The 25,014-nt window shown below is 36.7% G+C and overlaps 1 protein-coding gene across 14 annotated transcripts in view; it reads right to left on the minus strand.

Annotated features, from left to right (window-relative positions):
• The window catches only part of PARD3 (par-3 family cell polarity regulator), a 720,826-nt gene that overhangs the window by 169,663 nt on the left and 526,149 nt on the right, over positions 1-25,014 (minus strand). For 11 of the 14 annotated variants that reach the window (XM_087823918.1, XM_087823914.1, XM_087823916.1 and 8 more), the window contains one exon: positions 20,891-21,001. The exons of the other annotated variants lie outside the window; for them this stretch is intronic. In XM_087823918.1, the coding sequence (XP_087680044.1) occupies positions 20,891-21,001 (111 nt within the window). The remainder of the gene's footprint in view (positions 1-20,890; positions 21,002-25,014) is intronic. 14 annotated transcript variants of the gene reach the window in all.

Genomic DNA, 25,014 nt, shown 5'->3' on the forward strand with positions numbered 1-25,014 from the left:
AGACCCTGGAGTAAGACCAGGCAACCACAAGGGGTAGGCAAAATAGCTGAAAGGTGGTGGTGGTCCACAGAGAGCCTCAGACCAATAAGCTACATAAGGACACTGGAAACCAAACCTAGACAGCTCCTTACATTGGCTGATACAAAAGTACCTCCCAGCAGATCAGAAATCAGCATATAAAGCAGGACGCCTGAGACAACATAAGCTGTTCAGAAGAGCCTCACTTCGTTGATTTTTTTTTTTTTAATTAAAAAAAATTTTGTAATTTTTAATTTGTTTTGTTTTGTCTTGCTTTGCTTGTTCTTTTGTTTTGTTTTGTTTTTATTGTTCTATTCTCAAGATTTTCTTAATATTCTCTGCTTTACTGCAGGGATATTATTATTATAATCATTAAGCTCATTGTTTTTCTCTATTTTTTCTTCCATATCTCTTACTGGCCTCTTTTCCTTCCCTTGCTTTACCTTTCTCTCTCTTCTTGTTCCATTGGCATAAATTTTTTTTCTTTTTCTTTCCCCTTTAATTCTCTGTCCTCTTTTCTTTTTTTTTCTTTAACCACTTTCCTATTCCTACTCTCTACCCTTTTATTTTTGCTCGCCCTTCTTCCTTTCTCTGCCCCTCTTATCTCCCAGTAGCTTCTCTATTTTTTACCTTTTATTTTATTTACTTATTTTTACTATTAGCAATAATATCCTTTTCTCTCTTTCTCTTTGTCCTTAGAATTTGAGTTCTCACTTTGCTTTCCTAATTCTACTTTCTCCTGGTTTGTTTTCATTGTGATTTTCAGGGTATTTTGTAAGTTCCAATTTGTTTCCTGTCAGTTTGGTGGTGTTTTGTTTTGCCCTGTCAGCACCTGTACAACAGCTCACACAACGTGGTTGTGGCTGGACCTTGCAATTAGCCAGCTTGAGAGGAGAGTCCTCCCAGGAACGGGAGAACAACAATCTAGACCCAACCACAAAAGGAGAGCACAAAGAACCCATTAAAGGAAAACAACTAGAGCATACAGCTCAGAAGTGTAAGGAGAACCACACCTCTGGGTCCCACTGGACATTCACTATAAAAGCCCACCCCACAAGACTGGGAGAAAGCAAATATATCTAATATACATATACACAGAGACACTAAAATGGGGAGAAAAAGAACCCACAAACTAAAGAAAAGGAAAAATTGGTGGTAGAAAAAGACCTTGATGAGATGGAGGTGACCAAGTTATCAGAAAAAGAGCTCAGAGTAATGATTATAAAGATGCTTACGGAAATTAGTGAAAACCACAAGGCATTTAATGGGACCATTCAGGAACTTAATGGGAAATACAAAGAACATAGTGAAAACTACATCAGCATAAAAAAAAGACATAGATACTATGAATAAGAACCAGGCAGAAATAAGTAATACTATATCTGACATCAAGAATAGGCTAGAAGGAATTAAAATCAGGGTCAGTGAAGCAGAGGATCAAATAAGCGAATTAGAAGGTATGGTAGAAAAAACCACTCAGAGCAGCAAAAAGAAAGAATACGCAAAAAGCATGAGGATAGCTTAAGGGAACTCTGGGACAACATGAAACAAAACTATCCACATCATAGGGGTACCAGAGGGGGAGGAAAGTAAGCAAGGGATAGAGAATCTGTTGGAAGAAATAATGATAGAAAACTTCCCTACGCTGGTGAGGCAGAAAGCCACACAAGTTCAGGAAGCACAGAGGGTACCAAACAAGAGGAACCCAAAGGGACCCACTCCAAGACACACAATAATTAAAATGTCAAGGACAAAAAGAGAATCTTAAGAGCCACAAAAGAGAAACAATCAGTGACCTACAAGGAACCCCCATGAGGCTGTCAGGAGATTTCTCAACAGAAAGACTTTGGGCCAGAAGAGATTGGCATGAAGTTTTCAAAGTTATAAAAAGCAAGAACCTGCAACCCAGATTGCTTTATCCAGCAAGGCTATCATTCAAAAAGATGGAGAAATAAAGAGCTTCCCAGACAAAAGAAGGCTAAAGGAGTTCAGTACCATGAAACCAGCACTGCAAGAAATGCTAAAGGGACTGCTTTAAGAAGAAATATTGAGAGAAAGGAACATAGGCATAAAGGGGAAAAATGGTATTAAATAAGTTTATACCAATAATAACCTTAAATGTAAATGGAATAAATGGTTCAATCAAAATACACAGGGTAGCTGAATGGATAAGAAAACATGACCCATTTATATGCAGTCTACAAGAAACCCACCTCAAAGCAAAAGACTCATACAGCCTGAAAGTGAAGGGATGGAAAAAAATATCCAAGCAAATGGAAACAATGAAAAGCTGGAGTAGCAATACTTATCTTTGACTAAATAAACTTCAAAATAAAGACCATATCAAGAGACAAAGAAGGACACTACATAATACTAAAGGGATCAAACCAACAGGAGGATATGACCCTTATAAATATATATGCACCCAATAAAGGAGCATCTAAATATATTAAAAAAATTTTGGTGGACTATAAAGGGGAGATTGACAGCAATACAATCACAGTGGGGGACTTTAACACCCCAATGTCATCAATGGATAAATCATCCAGACAAAAAATTAACAAGGAAACAGACTTTCTGTGACACACTAGCTCTGATGGATTTAATTGACATTTACAGAGCATTTCGTCCCAAAGCAGCAAAATACACATTCTTCTCAAGTGCACATGGAACATTCTCAAAAACGGGCCACATGTTAGGGCACAAAACAAGTCTCTATAAGTTCAAGAAGACTGAAATCATATCAAGCACCTTCTTAGAACACAATGGCATGAAACTAGAAATCAACCACTATAAAAAAAACTCAAAAATATTCAAAAGCATGGAGGCTAAATAGTGTGTTATTAAACAATGAATGAGTTACCAACGAGATCAAGGGAGAAATCAGAAACTTCCTGGAAACAAAGGAAAATGAACAAACAACAACCCAAAATCTTTGGGACACAGTGAAAGCAGTTCTGAGAGGAAAGTTCATAGCAGTATAGGCATACCTCAAGAAACAAGAAAAAGATCTAAAAAGTTATCTAACACTAAAACTAAAAGAACTATAAAGAGAACAGCAAGAAAACCCCAGAGGAAGTAGAAAAAAGGAAATAATAAAGATCAGAAAAGAAATAAATGACAGAAACAAAAACAACAATACAAAAGATCAATGAAACCACGAGCTGGTTCTATGAAAGACAAATAAGATTGATGGATCTTTAGCCAGACTCACCAAGAAATGGAGAGAGAAAACCAAAATAAATAAAATCAGATGAAAGTGGTGATATAACAGCTGACACCACAGAAATACAAACTGTAAGAAAATACTACTATATGCCAACAAACCAAACAACCTGGGTTTTCTAGAAGCATACAAATTCCTAGAAGCATACAATCTTCGAAAGCTGAATCAGGAAGAATCAGAAAACCTGAATAGGCCGGTAACAACTGATGAAAGTGAAGCAGTAATCAAAAAAGTTCCCAGCAAACAAGAGTCCAGAACCAGGTGGATTTACAGGCGAGTTGTACCAAATATTCAAAGAAGAATTAACACCTAGCCTCCTCAAACTATTCCAGAAAATTCAAGAGGAAGGAAGACTTCCAAGCTTTTTTTATGAGGCCAGTATTACCCTAATCCCAAAACCAGATAAAGACACTACAGAGAAAGAAAATTATAGACCAATATCCCTGATGAACAAGATGCTAAAATCCTCAACAAAATTTAAGAAATCAGATCCAGGAATACATTACAAAGATCATACACCATGACCAAGTGGGATTTATTCCAGGGATGCAAGGCTGGTATAATATTCACAAATCAATAAATGTGATACATCACATAAGCAAAATGAAGGACAAAAATCATATGATCACATCAATAGATGTAGAAAAAGCATTCAACAAAATTCAGCACCCAGTTTTGATAAAAACTCTCTGCATAGTGGGAATAGAGGGATCATACCTCAACATAATAAAGGCCACATATGACAGACCTACAGCCACCATCATACTCAATGGACAAAAACTAAAACCATTTCCCTTAAAAACAGGAACAAGACAGGATTTTCTGCTTTCACCACTCTTATTCAACACAGTACTGGAAGCACTTGACACAGTCATCAGACTAGAAAAAATTAAAGGCACCCAAATTGGAAAGAAGGAAGAAAAACTGTCATCATTTGCAGATTACATGATACTGTACATAGAAAACCCTAAAGACTCCCAACAAATTCTGACTAGATTTAATAAGCGAATTCAGCAAAGTAGCAGGACACAAAATTAACATCCGAAAATCAACAGCAATTTTATACATCAATAATGAACTTTCAAAAAGAGAAACTGGAAAAACAATACCATTTACCACTGCAACTAAAAAAAATAAGATACCTAGGAATAAACTTAACCAAAGATGCAAAAGACCTGTACTCAGAAAACTACAGGACACTGAAGAAAGAAATAGGGGAACATATAAACAAATGGAAAAATACACCATGTTCATAGATTAGAAGAATTAACATCATAAAAATGTCCATACTATCAAAAGCAATCTACAGCATATTTCAGAGAACTAGAGCAAATATTCCAAAAATTTATATTGAACCAAAAAACACACTGAATACCCACAGGAATCTTGAGAAATAACAGAGTTGGAGGGATCCCTTTACCAGATATCAAACTGTATTACAAAGCCATTGTAATCAAAACAGACAAGTATTGGTAAAACAACAGACATATAGATCAATGGAACAGAACAGAGACCCCAGAAACCGACTCACACCATTATGGACAGTTAATATTTGACAAAGGAGTCAAGAGCATACAATGGAGTAAAAACAGTCTCTTCAATAAGTGGTGCTGGGAAAATGGACAGGTACATGCAAAAACAAATGAAACTAGACCACCAATTTATTCCATACACAAGAATAAATTCAAAATGGATAAAAAAAACTTAAATGTAAGTCTTGAAACCATAAAATTTCTGGAAGAAAACATAGGCAGTAAAGTCACAGAAAACTCACGTTGTGGAATTTTCAATGCCACTTCTCCTAGGGCAAGAGAAACAAAGGAAAAAAAAAAACAAATGGGACTACATCAAACTAAAAAGCTTCTGCACAGCAAAAGAAATTAGCCTCAAAATACAAAGGAACCCCACCGTCTGGGAGAACATATTTGCCAAGGATACATCTGATAAGGTGCTAATTTCCAAAATATACAAAGAACTCGTACAACTCAACAAGAGGAAGACAAAAAATCCAATTAAAAATCGGCTAAGGATCTGAATAGACACTTAGATGACCAGGAAACATATGAAAAAATGCTCAAAATCACTAATCATCAGAGAGATGCAAATGAAAACCACAACGAGGTATCACTTCACACCTGTCAGAATGGCTACCATCAACAAATCAACAAATGATACTTGCTGGCGAGGGTGTGGAGAAAAGGGAACCCTAGTACACTGCTGGTGGGAATGCAGACTGATGAAGCCACTATGGAAAAAAGTATGGAGGTTCCTCAAAAAATTAAAAATGGAACTGCCTTTTGACCCAGTGATCCCACTTCTGGGAATATATCCTAAGAAACCTGAGCCCAGCCGGGCGTGGCTCAGCGGTTGAGCGTCGACATAGGATCCAGGCGATCAGGGTTCGATTCCTGGTCAGGGCACATGCCTGGGTTGCAGGCTGCAGCCGATCAATGGTTCTCTCATCATTGATGTTTCTATCTCTCTCTCTCCCTCTCCCTTCATCTCTCTGAAATCAATAAAGATATATTAAAAAAAAAAAAAAAAAGAAACCTGAAACACTTATCAAAAAGAACTTATGCACCCCTATGGTCATAGCAGCACAATTTACAATAGATCTGGCAAGAGTCCAAGTGTCCATCAGTAGATGAGTAGATAAAAAAGGTGTGGGACATTTACACCATTAAATACTATGCAGTTGTAAAGAAGGAAGATCTCTTGCACTTTGAGATAGTATGGATGGACCTGGAGAAAATTATGCTAAGCGAAATAAGCCAGGCAGAGAAAGACAAATATCACATGATCTCACTTACATGTGGAATCTAAAGAACTTAATAAACTGATGAATAAAATAAATTCGGTGACACAGAAGCATGGAACAGACTGACAAATCTCAGAGGGAAGGGGGGTCGGTGGGTGTCGGGGAGAGATTAACTAAAGAATTTATATGCATAAATGCATAACCCATGGACCCAGACAATAGTGTGGTAAAGGCCTGGGGTGGGCAGTTGATGCAGGGTAGAAGGGGTCAATGGGGAAAAAAAGGAGGCATGTGTAATTCTTTCAACAATAAAGATAAATTTAAAAATGAAAGTGTTCTTATTTAATAAAACAGTATTTTAGACTGAGTTTAATGTTTTAATGCAAAGTTATTTACTTCTTTCATATTTGAAATAGACCACTGCTTGCATAAATGACACATAAATACGTATTGAAAAGAACAAAGAAACCACACAAAAATGGGATAAAGACAGTACATAAAAGAAAAAAGAATACTACAGGCTGATAGTCCTCATGAATATGTTAAGGACGTAACAATCCTTAACAAAATATTAGTAAATAGAATTTAGCAATATATAAAAAGAATTATATAGCATGACCAAGTGATGTTTATGCAAGAAAGCAAAGTTGGTTCAATATTCAAGAATCAATCAATATAATTCACCAAATTAATAGGCTAAAGAAGAAAAATCACATGCTCTATCCATTGATTCAGAAAAAGCATCTGATAAAATTCAACACTCATCATGACAGGAACTCTCAAAAAACTAGAAATAGAAAATAACTTTTTAAACTTGATAATGAGCATCTACAAAAAACTATTGGTAACATCATACATATTGGAGAAAGAATGAATGTTTTCCATTAAGATTAGGAAAAAAGATAAGGGTATCTGTTCCCACCACTTTAATTCAATGTAGCACTAGAAATTCTAGGCAATGCAATGAGTTAGAAAAGGAAATAAATGGCACACAGTGTGAAAATAGCTAAATAAAACTAATCTTATTTGCAGATGACATGATCATCTATATAGAAAATCCCGAAGAATTTATAAGTTTCCTAAAACGAAAAAGCAAATTCAGCAAAGTAACAGGATACAACCCCAATGTACAAAAATCCACTGAATTTCTATAAGCTAGCAATGAATATGGAAGCAGAAATGAAAAATACACTGCCATTTATAATCACTAATAATGAAATACATAAATATGTAGTATAAAGAAAGGCTGGTTTGTAGATATATATAAAAATGCATAGATATAAAATTAACAAAACAGGTATAGGACTTGTATGTTGAAAACCACACAATACTGATGAAAGAATCAAAGATCTAAAAAGGACAGAGACATACTGTGATCAAGGGTGAAAGATTCAACGTAGTAAAGAAGTCAGTTATCCCCAAGCTGATATTCAGGTTTAATGTAATTACTATCAAAACCCCAGCAAGATTCTTGTAACAAAGACAAGATTATTTTTAAATTTATATGAAATGGCAAAGAACAGAATAGCTAAACAATTGTGAAAAAAGACTGAAAATAAAGTGGGAGCAATCACACTCCTGATTGAAAGACCTGTAATACAGCTATAGTAATCAAGACTGTGTAGAAGGATAGACACATAGGTCAACGAAACAGAATAAAGAACCCAGACATACCCAACAAGTATAACCAACTGATTTCTCACAAGTGTGCCAAAGCAATGCAATGGAATAAAATAGCCTTTCAACAAACAGTTCTGGAGCAATTAGATATCCATATGCAAAAGGAAAAACAAAACAAAACAAAACAAAACCCTGAATAATACAAAGTTAACTCAAAATGGATCAAAGATTTAAATGTAAAACTATAAATATTTGAAAGAAAACATAAAAGACCTAGTGCTTGGTGAAGAATTCTTAGAAATGATACCAAGAGCATGATCCACAAAATAAAAAGCAGATAAACTGAACAACATAAAAATTAAAAGCACTTCCTCTGTGAAAGACTCTATTAAGAGAATGAAAAGACAAGTATAGACCTGGAAAAAAATATAAAGGACTCATGTCCAGAATATATAAAAAACACACAAAACTCGACAACAGGAAAACAACCCAATTAGAAGTGCAAAAGACATAAAGCAGTATTTCTCTCAAAAGAATACACAGGCAACAAACACACACGTGAAGAGATCTTCTACGTCACCAGCCGTTAGAGAAATGCAAAGACCACAATAAGCCATCACTACTCACCACCTGTATCAGCCAAAAAGGGGGGTTACTTATAAAATGATGACAAGGGTGGAGGGAAGCAGGATCTCTCACACACTGCTGTTAGAAATGGAAAATGGTACAGCTGCCCTGGAACAGTCTGCCAGTTTCTTATAAAGCTAGACATACACTTACCATACCACTCAGCAACTGCACTCCTGGGCATTTATCCCAAATAAATGAAAACTTAAGTTCATGAAAAACCTGTACACAATTGCTTATACATACTTTATTTCTAATATTCAACAATTGGAAACAACCAAACTGTCCTACAAAAGGTGAACGGTTAACAAACTCAGGCTACTGACACGCAAAGCAACTTGAATCAATCCCAGGTTTATGCTTTGTGAAAAAATAAGTCCACTTCAAAAGGTCACACACTGTATGATTTTGTTTATATAGCATTCTCCAAATGACAAAATGACAGGCATGGTGAACAGATTAGTGGCTGCTGGGGTTGGCCATGGTGCGAGCAGAGGGCTGGGCTTGACTATACAGAGCAGCATGAGGGAGGTCTTTGCGATGGAATAGTTGTTTCTTGATTGCAGTGGTGGTTACATGAATCTACACATATGATGACACAGAATTATATACACACATGGTGTCTATGTCAATTTCCTGGTTATAATATTACATTATTGTCATGTAAGTTGGGGAAAACTGAATGAAGGGTGCACAAGACCTCTCTGTACCATCTTTGCAACTTCCTGTAAACCTAAATTATTACAAAATTAAAAGGTTGTGTGTTTTTATTAAACGGTGAAAAGTTGTCCCATAGCATTGCAAGCAAAATTTGCATTTTTATCCTTGTTTTCTTTTATCATCATCATCATGTCAGTCCTGTTTTCCAAATTTTGGACGCAAATTTTGTTTGTCAAATTTCTCTAATTTCCCACCTATAAAATAAAAGTACTTAAATTCATTTAGCTCGGAGTATCTCAATAGGGGTACAGTGACATTTGAGAAAGAGCAATTCATTGTTGGGCAGGACTCCTTGCACAACTGTTTCCAACCACTTCTTCTCCCTCCAGCTTTGTACCCCAGCTATGAGGGCAACCAAAAGGGACTTGCAGATACCAAAACCTCCCTGGGGGACCTTATTTCCTGAGTTGAAAACCAGTGACTTTCTTAACTTACAAGGGAATGCAGGAAAGTCAGAAATTTTTATCAGGAGAGCCTAGGTTCTAATAAATATAAGTCCCATAGACAGAATATCTGTAACAGAAATACCAACTCAAATTCTAATGTCAAATTTAGCTAAATTTATAGATTTTTTTAGTATAGTCTACTTATCAAGGATCAATGATGTCAGTCAAGGATGTTATTATAAAAGCTGATTATATCCATGATGAAAAGTCATATAAGTTCAGAGATAATTTTATTCTTTGCATCATACTCTTTTTTACTGTCTTTAGTCAGAAAAACTACAGAGAAAGGGAAATAATTTTTTTCTTTAACTGAATTGGATATTAATTTGGAGCTCAATTATGATCAATTATCTAACAACCCACTTTACGACTATACTTGGTTATATCAGACAATCACCTAATATTATAGGTATTCTGGGTAACCAGGCACTCACACAAGTCTTGAAGTTTGGGATCCTGAAAAAATAAGGAAGACTACAACAGCAATAAAGTCAAAAGCTCTGAATTTGGAGAACTCTCTGAAACCAGAGTGACTCAAACTGGTTTATAAATGAATGAATGATATGGTGCTTGAAACTCACTCCATTAAAAAATGAAGACAATCCAGCTTATGTTGGAAAGTGCAGCCCTGTTAAGAAAGGAAACCACTAGAAAAAGAAAATATGAATATTCTCTTCTCAAGGGAAGCATGAACCTAAATAATCTCCTCAAACTTCTTGTCACATCAGTGTCATTACATTATCGATGGGTTATGGATCTGAATGTTCTTTTGTTCCAAATCACTCAAAAACAAATGTTCATTGGGGGTCAATTTCTACCAAGTCAATTGCCCAGAAGAAATGCCCAGCAGCATGAGGTATTACTCATAAAGCCCTATTCTTAATTGCCTTCTTTTACCCGAATTGGCATAATACTATTTGTCATTAATCATTGTATCCAATGAACATTACAGTCACATCTAAAGTAGCTTATAAAAAACACTGATTTTTTTTCCTAAGCGCCAACAACAAAAGAAATTATGTTTTTATTGTCAACCTTGTCATCACCAATGAATTTATCCCCAAAGTTATAAAAGCTGTTTGCACCCCTCCTTTCCACCCTGTTGGCTCACACTTGTAATGAAAACATTAGAATAAAGCTACAGCATACCCATAGTCCACAAAGGTGAGAGAAGTGCCGCACAAGGCTACCAAGTCTAATGGCTGCCCCGATTACTGCGCATTTTAAAGTTTATCCTAGAAGTTAACACTGAGGAAGCTTGCTGTGCAAATGGCACTAAAAAGTAGATTTTTAAAACTAGGAATGCACTGTAGGTTTAAGGAATCTTAATGACAATTGAGTCAAAGTAACAAAAACACACAAATGATTTTCTTTATTATATACTTTTATACTTGAATGTCTTGCTTATTATGATTTGAGAAAAGGAACTTTATAACAACCAAAGAGTTTTATTTACATGTTATATATTTTCCTTCTTTGTGGAGAAACTTATTCCAGGAAAAGAGTAATTGGCCAAGGGGAGAAAATATTTTTGGTGATCTAATAAAAATAGCATAATTTCTTAAGGAAAGTTTAAAAAAGATAGTGTCTTGCAGTTGAGCCCATAATGGCTCCAGATGGCCAATGCTATAAACGAACCCCCCCTCTATTCTTTTTTTGTGACCCTGAGGTCACAAATTATCTCTAAGATGTAGGAGTCATTCCCTTTTTTGAAGAGTCAGGTTGTTGTTTAGCATTCATCTTATTTATCTCAGGCCAAACCTCAACAATGACAGAAGAAACTGATTAGCCCAAAATGGAGCAAAGGAAATAAATATATTATTGCTTTAAGCAGTTCAGAGAATCCTTCCTAGTTATAAACGACAGAGCTATTCTGAGGTTTAAGTGATCACAGACAGTGGTCCTGACTGGTGTTGCTGGGCAACATCATCGCAGACTATTTCCCTAGCCTTGAAATGTAAAAAAAAAAAAGAAACAATAATTAAAACCTTTAAAGTTTTTACTAAGACTTGAAAGAATTTATCATTTCAATTTGTGATGTTGAAATATAAATATTCACACCTTTCTGTTTTGCTAAAAAATGTCTTTTACATTATGGTAATGAAGTGGCCATGAACCTGCACAGAAAATAATACATGAGATAATGTAATATACTAAATAAAGTAATAAGGTTAATTTCTGTCCTGCTGTCACTAAATTCATAATAGCAGTCTCTCTTCAGCTTGATATCAATTAATGATTTTAATTCCAGAGTCTTGTCACAGTTTCACCGCCCTTTTGTCTAATTAAGATGGATGATGCATGATAAAGATAAAACATACAAGACTTCTGTTCTTGTAACATTTCTATTCATTAGGATTTTTGCTTTTACAGTAAATGGCTTTTACCACTAACTGCAGCAGAGTAAGATGAAAATAACTTTTTTATGACTATGAAGTAAAATCTTTTTATGCCCAAAAAAGGTACAGGGCATGAGAATCCCTACTGAGTGACCAACCCCTCGGGATACTCCTACTGAGTGACCAACCCCTCGGCATACTTAGATTACTCCATTATACCCCCAATACGTCAACCTCCAAAGCTTATGAGTCTTCCATACATAAAACTATCAGTGTTACATTCTTTTCAAAAGACTCTAAGAAACAGAAATTGACCTTAAATGATTTTAATTTTAAAAAATGCTTTTAATGTCTACAGAAGATAAAATGTACTATTAGTTTAACAAATATTTTAAAGATTAATTTCAGATTGCTACATATTAGTTGTTAACCGCCTTCAAAACAATGTTTACAATCTTACAATCAACTCTTTCAGAAAACATTTCACCCAAAACTTATTGTACTGCCACCCAGAAACCTAATTCTGGTAAGAAAGTTCCTGGATCTTTTCCCAACAGTATTTCCTGTGTCTAAAACTCAGTATTACAAAAATTCATCAAACAAAACCTAAATTCATGGCAGAATGAAATTTATGCTACAAGACGACTGGAAGGAACAGTTCAATATAAAGTACTTTTTAGTTAACTAGTTAAATACTCTATTTGCTCCTCAAAACAATTCCACAAATGACAGACTTCAGAAATACTGTGGCTCAACTCATCGATGCTTTAGCTTACCCTGCAAGTAGGATCTAACCTCAGCCACCCACCGGTATATAAGCTGCCCACTTGGTGTCTATGCTGAATTCCCAAATGAGGGACAATATTCCACTAAATTCCTTACTTAAAAAATATGTAAAATATGCCTTTGTAGGAGTGACAACAATCAAAACCATCAATAGAAAAAAAGTCATAATTTTAAGTGTGATTTTTATTATTTTTATAATATTGGAGTAAAAGCTCCTTGAGGAGAAAAGCCTTACATATTCAAAATGAGTCCTAAAATTTTTTTCTCAAGTAGGAACAACTGTCTTAAAGGCACATTTTCAATTCAAGGGAGGAACACAAGTTGTTGAAATCAGTTGGTACCTGTTGAAGAGAAAACCAAAGGCACCAAATGGAGCCACTGTCATGCTAAGCCCATGACACTGAGCCTAGACTTAATACCTGATGCAACTGCAGTTTCGGCCTTCTCTGGGAATGTAATCTCACTCGGTCAGTGGGAATTTTCTGTTCAGCATCAAGGAGGCAAACTGTCAGGTCGACTTCTCCGTCTCCCACAAAGGAAGCTGAGACAATTTGCCTGATAAGACCCCCAACTTCTCTCAAGGGAAGGTAATCCTGCCTGAAACAATCCTTTCTTTTCTCTTGCTAATGGCTTTCTCGTCCAACCCAGTTTCCTACAAAAGCTTTCTATTTTTCATGGTTCCTCAGAGCGCCTGTCCACTTGCTAGATGCGATGCTGTCTGATTCATGAGCTGTTCAACAGGGCCAATCAGATCTTCAGATTCTGAGACTGAATTTTTGTTTTTTAACCTACCTCATAGGTGGGAGGAAAGTTGTTTCATCCCTTAATGCTAAAATGAGATGATAGCAGATAAAATAATTAAAAGTTGCAAAGAAATAAAAGCATTCATAGAGATACCACTAACCACTAATACAACCAAAATTTTTAAAGAATAAAGAATTTAAGCAGTTAAAAGATTGCACACCCACCCCCAGGACCCTTGTGTGGGGCGAAGGATAGGGAGGGACTGGTTGTGGGTACAGAATTTTTCCATTTTTCTAAGTGTGTAAGTTCTTGGGAGCTAAACCTAGACCCCAAATAACCATCTCTATGAAGTGTTTATTATTAACTTTAGCCCCACCATTCTCTCTCCTTCCCAAAGCTCTATAGTTACCTATTTTCACAATTGATTATATTGTTTTATATCAATTTGTTAATGTTAGCACGTTAAAATCTTTTCTTAAGAATGGTAATGGATCCCTGAGAAAGGGAACATTATAATAATAAAAATCTTATATTCTGTATTAACTATATGGTAAAACAACAAAAATTTCTCTCTAACACTTACTAATAAAAACTAGAATAATATTCCACTAACCAAATACAGGCACGCACATACATATACACTTGTGGATACTCACTCGCTCGCATTATGTTTGGGCTTTCACAACCATCAAAGCACCTACAGTTTTTTCCAACTCAGAGAGAGAGTACAATCCCAAATACATAGAAGTCAGCTCTCATGAAAAATGAAACTTCATCTTCCTACTCCAGTGACAGTCTTTCAATAAAATCAGTTTATATATATATATGTATGTATGTATGTGTGTGTGTGTGTACATATATATATATAAATATATGTCCAAGGCTTAATTTTCTCAAGCAAGTTAATAGATTCTTAAAAATTTTTGTTCATCTGCATGATAAACATACATTCGTGTGTGTGTGTGTATAAAATGCTTGATAAAACTAATCGCATTTAGAGTTGCCTCTTCTGAAAGATTCAAGAAGTCAGAGAAAATACGAAAAGCTCTGCTATAGAATAGAAAAATGTATTTTTCCATAAAAAGGTTAATTTTTAAAAGTCTAGCTTTGTTTCGGTGAGAATGTGTGACCTAAATGCAAAGGTTACCTGGATTACACAGATTCTGATGTCAGAATTCTGGGAACTTGAACACTAAGTTTGAAGCCAAAGGAGTAAAAACTCTTTATTTCTTCCAGATGAATACAGAATGTGCCTATTATTGCTAAGTAGATGGTTCCTTCTGTACTTTCTCTAACTTTTTACTTACGTACTTCAAAGTTTACTACTACATTATATGTATATAACAAAAAAGTTAATTTCTGCAAAAAACAAACCAACAAACACATATCTGCCCAAAAGAATCTTACCAACTAACAGACACCACAAAAAAGATTTAATCAAAATTTAAATTAATTACTCAAAGCAGATAACGGGAACAGTTGGTCAACTAAAAAGAGAAATACCAGTGAATGTGAACTGAATGCAAAACTGGGAGTATATCACTTATGGATGGTCATAGTTCAAAGGCCTACTATTGAAACATAAAGCTTTGAAGGGTGATTATCACTTTGAATAATGGACCATTTCAAGTCATACATTTCCTTAGTAGGTTTATAAATACCCTTCATAGGGAGAATTTAGTAAGAAATTCATTTATTTTTTCATGTCTCCACTATAAGCATTCAGTCTCCTTGGAAATATTTCCAAGAACAACATACTAGGTAGATACAGACAATAATATCATAATAGGTACTCCTTGCTGAGTAACTACAAAAATACAAGCCAGTTAACATTATAAATTTCATTTAATAAAATAAATAATATATGAGATAAATATTTGAGTTGGGGAATTTAACCAGATATCACAGCTAATATTTCATCTTTCAGACCTTCTTTCCTTCCTTCTGTCCCTCCTTGCCATCCATCTGTTAATACAGACTTAGCCTTGAACAGAAAACATTTAACATGATTTTCTAAGAATGTATAAAAATGCAAAAGAAGTCAAAATAAAAATAGATATTAACTTTTAAAAGTTGTATGTGTGGGAAAATCTATTTTATAGAAAAAGAATTAGAAAGGCATAGACCAGTATGTTAACAGTGGTATTATTACAGATAGTTGTTTTTTTTTGTTTTCCTATTTTAATTGTATGGGATTTTATTTCAAATTTTCTGTAGATTTAGAGATAGAATAAATTTATAGTTAGACTTAAAAGTATGTTTTAAACAGGTGAGAATCATGTGGGAAAGAAAACTGAAAAAGAAAGATGGAACAGGATTAAAATTCCTAAGTACACAAAACAGAAATCACAAAGTAGAGGCAGGTCACAACATTCGCTCTAAACTTGCTCTTGGTTCTGTGAAATAATCAACTGATTTCCACGGCCAGTTAGTTGAGAGATGTGGTTGAACCAAGAGCCAAAGGTTGATTCTCTATTCCTGTCTTAGTAACTCATAACGTATACACTAACATAATTAGGGTTTTGAGAAATAATGGAGTAAAGAAATACACATAAATTGGTTTAACCAAGTATTTCTTAAACACATTTGTACATGGAACCCTCTTCTGCTGCTGAACAGTTTTTGGGAAACCCTGCACCACACTGTTCATACACCAACCATTAAAGCCTAAGTGGAGATACCACTGGGGCAAAGACACGAAAGAAAGTCAGAATGTTACTTTTGATACTTAGTCAACAGAGAAAACCACCCGTGTTTCATAATGAAAGCTAAGTAGACCTGAAGTTATACAGATCATTTAATTGCACATGTTCCATTTAGGGTTTAAAGCCCAATCAAACCCTGAGCACACCTGAAAGAGGAACCAGTAAGAGGCAGCAAGCACTGAATTCACACTTCAACTCCAAATGTCAATTGCTTTGCTTAGCTTCCCCGCCTAGCCCAAACTGTGGCCAGCAGCATCTCTGAAGGGGTAGGGTACCTAGGTTCAGAGCTCAGAGCTAGAAGTCAAATTAGCATATCACAGGACCAGCTAACTTCACCCTTGATGTCATCCCAGACTCCCCACTTCTCAAGACACCTTAGGCATGCGGCTCAAGTCTGGGAGGCCAGGACTAGTGGAGCCAGAGGACAGATCCACACTGTAACCTTCCTCATCCATTTCTCCTTGGTGGACAGATGTATTCATGACCCACCTCCCAGTGATGGCAGTGAGTGGACGGAAAAAGGAGGAACTTAGGAAGAATGAAGTCAAATTCAATCTCAAAGCCATACTAAGAAGAATCTAATTTACTTTCACAATCTAAATAGATCTTAACATAGTAGGCAAAACATTTTAAATTATGTTCATTGTCCTTTTAATTTTTCAATATTTATATCTTGAATAATATTCACACTTCATGGATGTGTACAGACAAATAATATTTTAGTACATGGACATGTCATAACTAAGGAATGTCAAGTTTTCTTTATATGGAATCAACCAAAATAATTTTTGGCACTCACAGCTACAGTGGTAAGCAATGTTACAGGAGATGCTTCAAGACTAATCAGCACTGAAGTAAACACTGTGGTGAGAACATAAGCAGGGATTTATTTATTTTTATGTATTTCTCCAATCAAATTCTTTCCAAAGGAGTTGCAGTTTCCAGTTTCAAAGGGAGATTTGCCAACACCAACAGACAGAATAGAAAGGACTTATAAAGCAAGGCTTGCACTATCTAAATAAGAAATACTGAACATGCTCCACTTATGTAATCCATGTATTCACTTGTTTTATCATAAGACACATGAGTTTAAATAAAACATACTTGTAAAAATTGTCATTGAAATACAAAGTAAAAGTTTTCTTTTTTAAAATTTTTTATTTATTGATTTGAGAGAGAGAGAGAGGAAGGGAGAGAGAGAGAAATATCGACCTGTTGCCCTATCCTTTCATGCACCCATTGGCTGACTTCTGTATGTGCCCAAGTGGAGACCAAACCACAACCCTAGAGCATTAGGACAATGCTGCAACCGCGTTACCCGGCCAGGGCTATAATAGTTTTCTTAAATTATGAAGCTGATTTTTTAATGTAGCATTCACTTGTTCCTTGACCCTAAAAAATTTTTATTCTAGGCCTCCTGTATGTAGTAAATTCATTACGAGTTACCTAGTTCCCTTAAGTATTGCATCATTAAAGGCACAGAGATGGAGGTTAGAAGCAAAACTGGGAAGTAAACTGTGCCTCAGGCAAATTAACAACATAAGTAAAACTATTATGTAAAAATCACTATCTGGAAATAGCTGACTATGGATTATATAAAGCTTTTTTTTAAAAAAAAAAATAAATCTTTATTGATTTCAGAGAGTGGAAAGGAGAGGGAGAGAGAGAGATAGAAACATCAATGATGAGAGAGTCATTGATCGAGCCCGCAACCCGGGCATGTGCCCTGACCGGGAATCGAACCCAGATCGCCTGGATCCCAGGTCGACGCTCAACCGCTGAGCCACACCCAGGCTAGATTATAAAACTATCTTGGAAAATATTGATAGAATTCTGCATTGAAACACAGCAGTCATCGTAAACTATAAAAAAGGAAGGTTTAGCCCTAGCCAGTTTTGCTCGGGGGTTAGAGCATTGGGCCGAGGACTGAAGGGTCCTGGGTTCGAGTCCAGAAAAGGGCACGTACCTGGGTTGCAGGCTCCATCCCTGGCCCAGGCTGGGGCACGTGCGGGAGGCAACCAACCGATATGTCTCTCACATCGATGTTACTCTCTTTCTCTCTCTTCCCCTTCCACTCTCTCTGAAAAGCAATGGGGAAAAATATCCTCCGGTGAGGATTAAAAAAAAAAAACACGGAAGATTTAGAATATGAAAATGGTAAAGGAGGTCACCCCCTTTGGATGGTATCACATAGGGGAGAAATATGATGTTTCTTCCCATCGCCCAGATTGTTCTCTAACTAAAGTACATATTTGCCTGTGGATAAACCTGAGTTCATACACTTACTTGGTATACACTCTTCCTTTAAGGACAACAAAGTCTTTTAGGATAGAAGTGTATACTATTAAGAGCTTAAATGCCATACTTCACAATTAAGGAACACTGGGTACCCTAGCTTAAAAATAATTTATTAAGTTAGGGGATCCCCAAATTGGTGAGGAGAGAGTCCCAGAAATCAAGAAAGGTTAAGTGATTTTAGAAAATAAAAATTGGGCAAGAACCATAAGAATAAATCCAGGCTTGCACCATAAATTAAAATCCGTATTTTCCCCACTTATATATTTTATACTTTGAAAAGCTACAAACAGAGTAAACTATCCTAGCAAAAAAAGAAACCTCAGAAGTATTAGAAAGATGAATGGAAAAATATCCAAGTATTAATTGTTTTTAAAGAAAACTGGTAGAATACTCTTTTTAGTTCATTCACTATTCGTATAAAACCACAAGTGGCCCGGTTCTAGAATTGTAGTGGATTTGGTATTAAAGATGCTGGGCTATAATCCTGGCTATGAGTAATATTTCACTTTATAACTTTGATCAAGGCACCAAAAACTCCCTTACACCCCAGATTATTTGAAATAAAAATAGACATATTAGCTCTTGCTGTGGCAGCTCTGAAAATGAAACATGATACAGAGGAGCTCACTCTAAGACTGTAAATAATAACGAAAGTGTGAGACGGCTTTCTCATCCCCTGAAATTACAGTGAGAAAAATTCTAATCACTTATTTTTAAAAAATGGTTTTCAAGTGTCTGCTTAAGGTACTCTTGATGCATTTCCTTGGTCTTTGGATTCTCAACATGGAGTGATTCAACAATAGATAATATAGGGGTTCAGAACAAGTCTCTCTAGAATGTGCCACTTTGGCATGCAGATTATTTTGAGCTAAAGACAACTGAGGCCCCAAAAAACTCAGGAAAATCTTTTACCTCCTCCTTAACTGCCTAAAGAGGTCTTGGTCCTGAAAGAGAACTATTACCAGAAACAACTATGAAGAATATGAGCCAGATGTGGAAAACTGGGGGAACTTACTTCTTCGAAGTCCTCTCTGTATCCCCTTGCCCCTGGTTGGTGCAACATCTGTTTACCAAACATTTGTTTTTCCATCTTCCTATGAGTTGTCCTAGACACCTACCCCCATCTCGTTAGCTCAGAATAGCATATTAGCCTTGACTGCCTGACTACTTGGGGCCTCATATTCTTATGGAGCCCTCATAACTATGAAATTAAATTTGATTTTCTCCTGTCAATCTGTCTTACATCAATTTAATTCTTTGACCAGCCAGAAGAACCCAGAAGGACAGAGAGAAAATATTTCCCTCCCAACAATACCAATCTTTCTGGAAGAGAGAGAATAAAATTTAAGTTAAAAATGTCACAAAATTAGAGGAGAGTGAAATAGAGGGATAAAACAGAAAAAAACACATCAGGTATGAAAGGAAAAAACACAGTAAAAATTAACAGCCTTCTCAATTCTTATTATAAATGAAAGTGTTTTAAATGAGATATAAAAATTCAGTTTTTTTTCCAGATGAGTGATTCTTAAAAATTAACATAATATAGTACCTACTCAAAGATGAATGAGACAGGACTGTAAATATTTCTTTGTGATTTAAAAAAATGATCATAAATTCAGCTTTAATTTATACATCTAATGCCTTAATATCTCCATGCAAAATATCTTAACTAAAACCAATAAAACTCATTTTAATATATGTACCCCGATGTTCATAGCAGCACAGTTTACAATAGCCAAGCTCTGGAAACAGCCCAAGTGCCCATCAGTAGATGAGTGGATAAAAAAGCTGTGGGACATTTACACCATGGAGTACTACGCAGCTGTAAAGAAGAAGAATCTCGTACCCTTTGGGACAGTATGGATGGACCTGGAGAATATTATGCTAAGTGAAATAAGCCAGGCAGCGAAAGACAAACATCACATGATCTCGCTTATACGTGGAATCTAAAGAACTTATTAAACTGAGGAACAGAATAGATTCAATGACATGGAAGCACGGATCAGACTCACGAATGTCAGAGGGATGGAGGAGGGCAGGTGGAGGGGGAGAGAGTAACCAAAGAATTTATATGCATATATGCACAACCCAAGGACAGGGACAATGGTGGGGAGAGGGACTGGGGGGGGGGATGGGATGAGGTGGAATGGGTCACTGGTGAGAAAAAGGGACATCTGTAATATTTTAAACAAAAATAAAATTTAAAAAAATAATAATAAAATAAAATTCATTTTAATGCCCCAAATAAGTATAAGGTTAGTCTTTTAATCTTTCTTTACATTGTATTTAGCCCATAAAAATCAACTGAATGTAAATTCTTTACACTTACTATTTTTAAATTGTTTTATTGATTTTAGAGAGAGGAAGGGAGAGAAACATTGATCAACTGCCTCCCGTATATGCCCCCATCAGGGATCAAACCAACAACTTGGGTATGTGCCCTGACTGGGAATCAAACCCACCACCTTTTGGTGCATGGGACAACACTCTAACCAACTGAGCCACACTGGTGGGCCAGGGTCAAATTCTTTATATCAAAAAAAATAAGAATAGAAAGAAAAGAAGAACCTCTAATGAGGCTTAATCAAATAACTGAAGTCTACCTCTCCTGCTCCTGCTTCATTCGTATTCTCTCCTCTTCTGAAGTAAGGGAGTCCTGTATTTTTATTTTACCCGTTTTCTCAATCTTGTCATCTTTTCGATGTTTGCCAAACCTGTTGACAACAAAAAATTCTAACTTGTCAATATATACAAAATGAGTTCTTTTGCGATAAAGAAATATGTACCCAATGAAGTGTGAGCTCCCTAAAAATAAGGGCCAAAATGTCCCCTGTAGTTCACTAGTTTTGCCCAGTATTAATATATTTAACCAGATTATTTTATTTCTTTTTAGTTAAAACTTTCCAGAGAAAATCCTTTTGGAAAATGGCCTGAATACCCATTTTTCTTTTGCAAACAAAAATAAACAACACAATAACAGAAACCTTGAGTTCATCCTTATCAATCAAATAACTAATCAATGTATAGGACAGAGTGCCGATTACTGGGTGATAAATGTCTGCACTGGACTGGATGATAAATGTTTCTGTTAGGACTGGAGAATGATAATCCACAATCATCTGTTTAATAACCTCTCCATAACAACTATTCTTTATTTTCTCAGTCAGGTTTATTGGAAACTTCACCATGGTTTAAAAACTGAAAAGGTCATGTTTGCAAGGTTTAAAGTGCAAATGATAATTTACAGTGCTATAATACTTTTAGTGTACAAAACTTAAAGCTTTAAGGCATTGTCATCAGATTTTTTTCCTAAATCTGATGGAAAGCAGTTGCTGAAGGAGGACTCTCTGACTTGGAAATCTACATATGATAAAAACAAAACAAAACACACCCGCAATTCAAAAACAGTCCAAACAACCTTCCACAGGTGGGCATTGAACTTGAGGCTCTCTAAGAAAACACTAAAAAACCTCAGACTTGGTATCAATTCTTTTTACTGCTCCGTTATTTTTGAAATAAAACACCACGTTGTCTGAAACACATGTGCTACATACTCTAAAATAATCTTCATCTATAGTGATTTGGTGACCAGATGTTTCAAAAAAGAAATATTTTATAGACAGTTACTCAATGAAGTATTCATAAACATGTAAAGTATACTGATATTTCTATGTGAGGATAACATAGAAATCTGGCTTTGTTGACAATCATATAAAAAGAGAGGAGTGAAAGAGTAGGTTGAAATTTGAAATAAAAGAGAGAAAAGTATTTGGATTAATGGATTGGTCAGTAGCATAGGTCGTTATTTTATTAATACAAATATGATGTCAAATATTGGTCGATTTGTGAAGTGTGCGTGGGAATATCTCAGATGTTAACTGAAGTAACATCATGTATGCACAGGTATGTAAGGAAGAGGAAGCATCCTTAAAGTGTGAAAACAGAAATGTTAACACCACAACCACTATTACTTTAAAAGTTATGTATATTACTAGATAGCACTCAAAACTGGCTGTAAAATTAACTTCTATAAAGCAAATACACCCTTAAATTTTAATGTAATTTAGAAATTGGAAGATCATTATAAATGAAAGAAAAGAAATAATCCCAACAACTTAAGTCTAGCATCTGACCACTTTTCACAAGGGATATAATATATACTATCTTTTAAAACTATTAAATGCAAAGCATTAAGAGTAAAAACTTTCTCTTTCATTAATTTTTATTACATCAATAATGCTTAAAAGTTAAGCATAATGATTGAGATTATAAAATGAATAAATAAATATTAAAAAAAGGATACATCTCATTAGAAGCCAACATCTAAAACGTAATGTCTATTCATTTGACAAAAATTTACTGAGCACCTACAGAGCATCAAAGATAAAAACTTTATTTTTTAAAAATAGTTCAGTGGAGAGGAGAGGGCTAGACAGATTAACTTCAGCATTATCATCATGTAGACAGTATTTAAAGCCCATGTGAATTTCCAACCAAATAACTATGCAACAACGAGGCATCTGGAAATATAAAATGTATTAAATGCTGGGATAGTTCAGTCAAGATGACAACATAGGTAAAGGAAAGTACTCACTTCCTCCCACAACCACATCAAAATTACAACTAAACTACAGAACAACCATCATTCACAACCGCCTGAAATCTGGCTGAATGGAAGTCCTACAACTAGGAAATTAAAGAAGTCTCATTGAAACTGGGAGGGGGGTCAGAAATGCAGAAGAGGCTGGTCCCACACCTACATGTGGCAGATAAAAATTAGGAGGGGTATCTTGGCTGAGGAGGTCTTCCCTGAGGAGCAAGGGGTCCCAGCCCCACACCAGGTCCCCTAACCCAGAGCTCCAATACCAAGAAGAGATGTCATCATAACTTCTGGCAGCAAAAATCAGCAGGGATTGGGGCTAAGTGAGACAGAGGGCATCAGGAGTCCCAGGCATTCCAAAGAAACCTACACACACTCACTTGCTTTGAGCTCCAACACTGGAACAGATCTTGAAAGGCACCAGGGACTTATGGGAAGGAACTGAATTCTCTGGCTTCAGGACAAGGGCTGGAGAGGCAGCTTTCTCCCAGACAGAAGGGCTGCCAGAGGACATTGTTCCTTTTCTGAGTCCTCCCAACACAGAGCTGATAGGCAGGCACAAATCTAAGTCTCCATCAACCTGGCTAACCCTGTTTGCCCCAGCCTGGTGATTCTCTGAAACCCCATCCACCCAACTTTTGAGCCCAACAAAGCTCTTTCAAGTGGCTTTTTCATACAAGCAGACTGTCTTGGATCATGCTGTAGATTCTCCTAAAAGCTCTCAAAGCAGCAGCATCTGGCCTCAGTGTGCCCTACACCTCTCACTGAGTGGCCCCAGGCCCAGTGCAAGCAGCAGCACACCTTGGTTTACAGCTTGGCCTCTCCCAGGCACCTCTAGGCCCAGCACAAGTAGCAGCCATCTGCAGATCTCTTTGTAGCTCATGTCAGGTAGCCCTGGGCAGGGCATAGGTGGCAGATGACTTTGGCCTGCACCTCCCAAGAGGCCCCAAACCCAGTGCAACCAGGAGACAGCTTCAGACCACATCAAAGCACCACCCAACCACCTCCACAATTAACACACTCAAGGGGCAAACTCAGCAGGCAGCAGTGCCCCAATGAAGTTTAATCCCGCTCCATGGAGTCAGCCCCTCCACAGCCGATCCTCCACATTGGTTGTAGCCTGTCCTTTCAGTCAACTGGCCTGGGGGTAAATCCCTCCCATTGAGGTGCCAACAGCATCCAAGGTTCAACTACTACAGGAGGGTGCACACAGCCCACATGGGGGAGCACCTAGAATGCCCAGCACAGGTGATTAGGGAAGCTGTACCATTGGACCCTACAGGACACCTATTACCTAAGGCCACTGTACTAAGTCTGGGAGAGGTAGCAGCTCTACCCAATACACAGAAACAGACACAGGGAGGCAGCCAAAATGAGAAGACAAATAAATATGTTCCAAATGAAAGAACAGAACAAAACTGCAGAAAAAGTAAAGGAAATCGAGACAAAAGATTAAAGATGACAGCTGGATGAGTGGAGCTGCACTGACACTCTCCTGAGACCAAGCTGGAATTACAACTAAAATACAGAAAAACCATCCAGAATAATCAACTGCAACTGAAGATGAGCTGGAAAGAACACTCATAACCAAGCAGGAAAAGTGGAGACCAGAGAGACTGGTAGGAAGTGCAAAGGCGTGAGAGGGCGGGTGGGGCTCCTACAGGCAGCAGCTGAAGGTCCAGAGGATTCCCACTGAGGACTCTGAGGCCTAAACCCCAGGCTGGGCTTCCCAGTCCAGAGCACCAGAACTGAGAAAGGTGCCCACAAAACAACTAGCTGTGAAAAGCAGCAGGGTTTCTGTCAGCCAGGGAGAGACAGCTGGAACTGGAGGCAAACTCTTAAGGTCCAAAACACAAAGTTTCATGTGCAGCCACTCACCCGGGGCTCCAACAGAGAGAGGGCGGAGTGGACTGGAGCTGTGTGTGGAGAATATAAGGTTGTGGGCTCTGGAGACTGAGATCAGAAGGCACCTGTCTGGATTCCTGTGCTGAGTCATTCTGCCATACTGCAGAAGACATCATTCGCAGGCAGACAATTTGCTGCTTTTGCCTGGGGGAGGGGGGAAGCATTGCTGCATCCTACTGTCAAAACTCTTGCTCTACCCAGAGGAATTCCTACAGCCTGAGG

The sequence above is a fragment of the Miniopterus natalensis genome, chromosome 1 (genome assembly GCF_054644295.1).
Source record: "Miniopterus natalensis isolate mMinNat1 chromosome 1, mMinNat1.hap1, whole genome shotgun sequence".
In the NCBI taxonomy this organism is placed as follows: Eukaryota; Metazoa; Chordata; class Mammalia; order Chiroptera; family Miniopteridae; genus Miniopterus; species Miniopterus natalensis.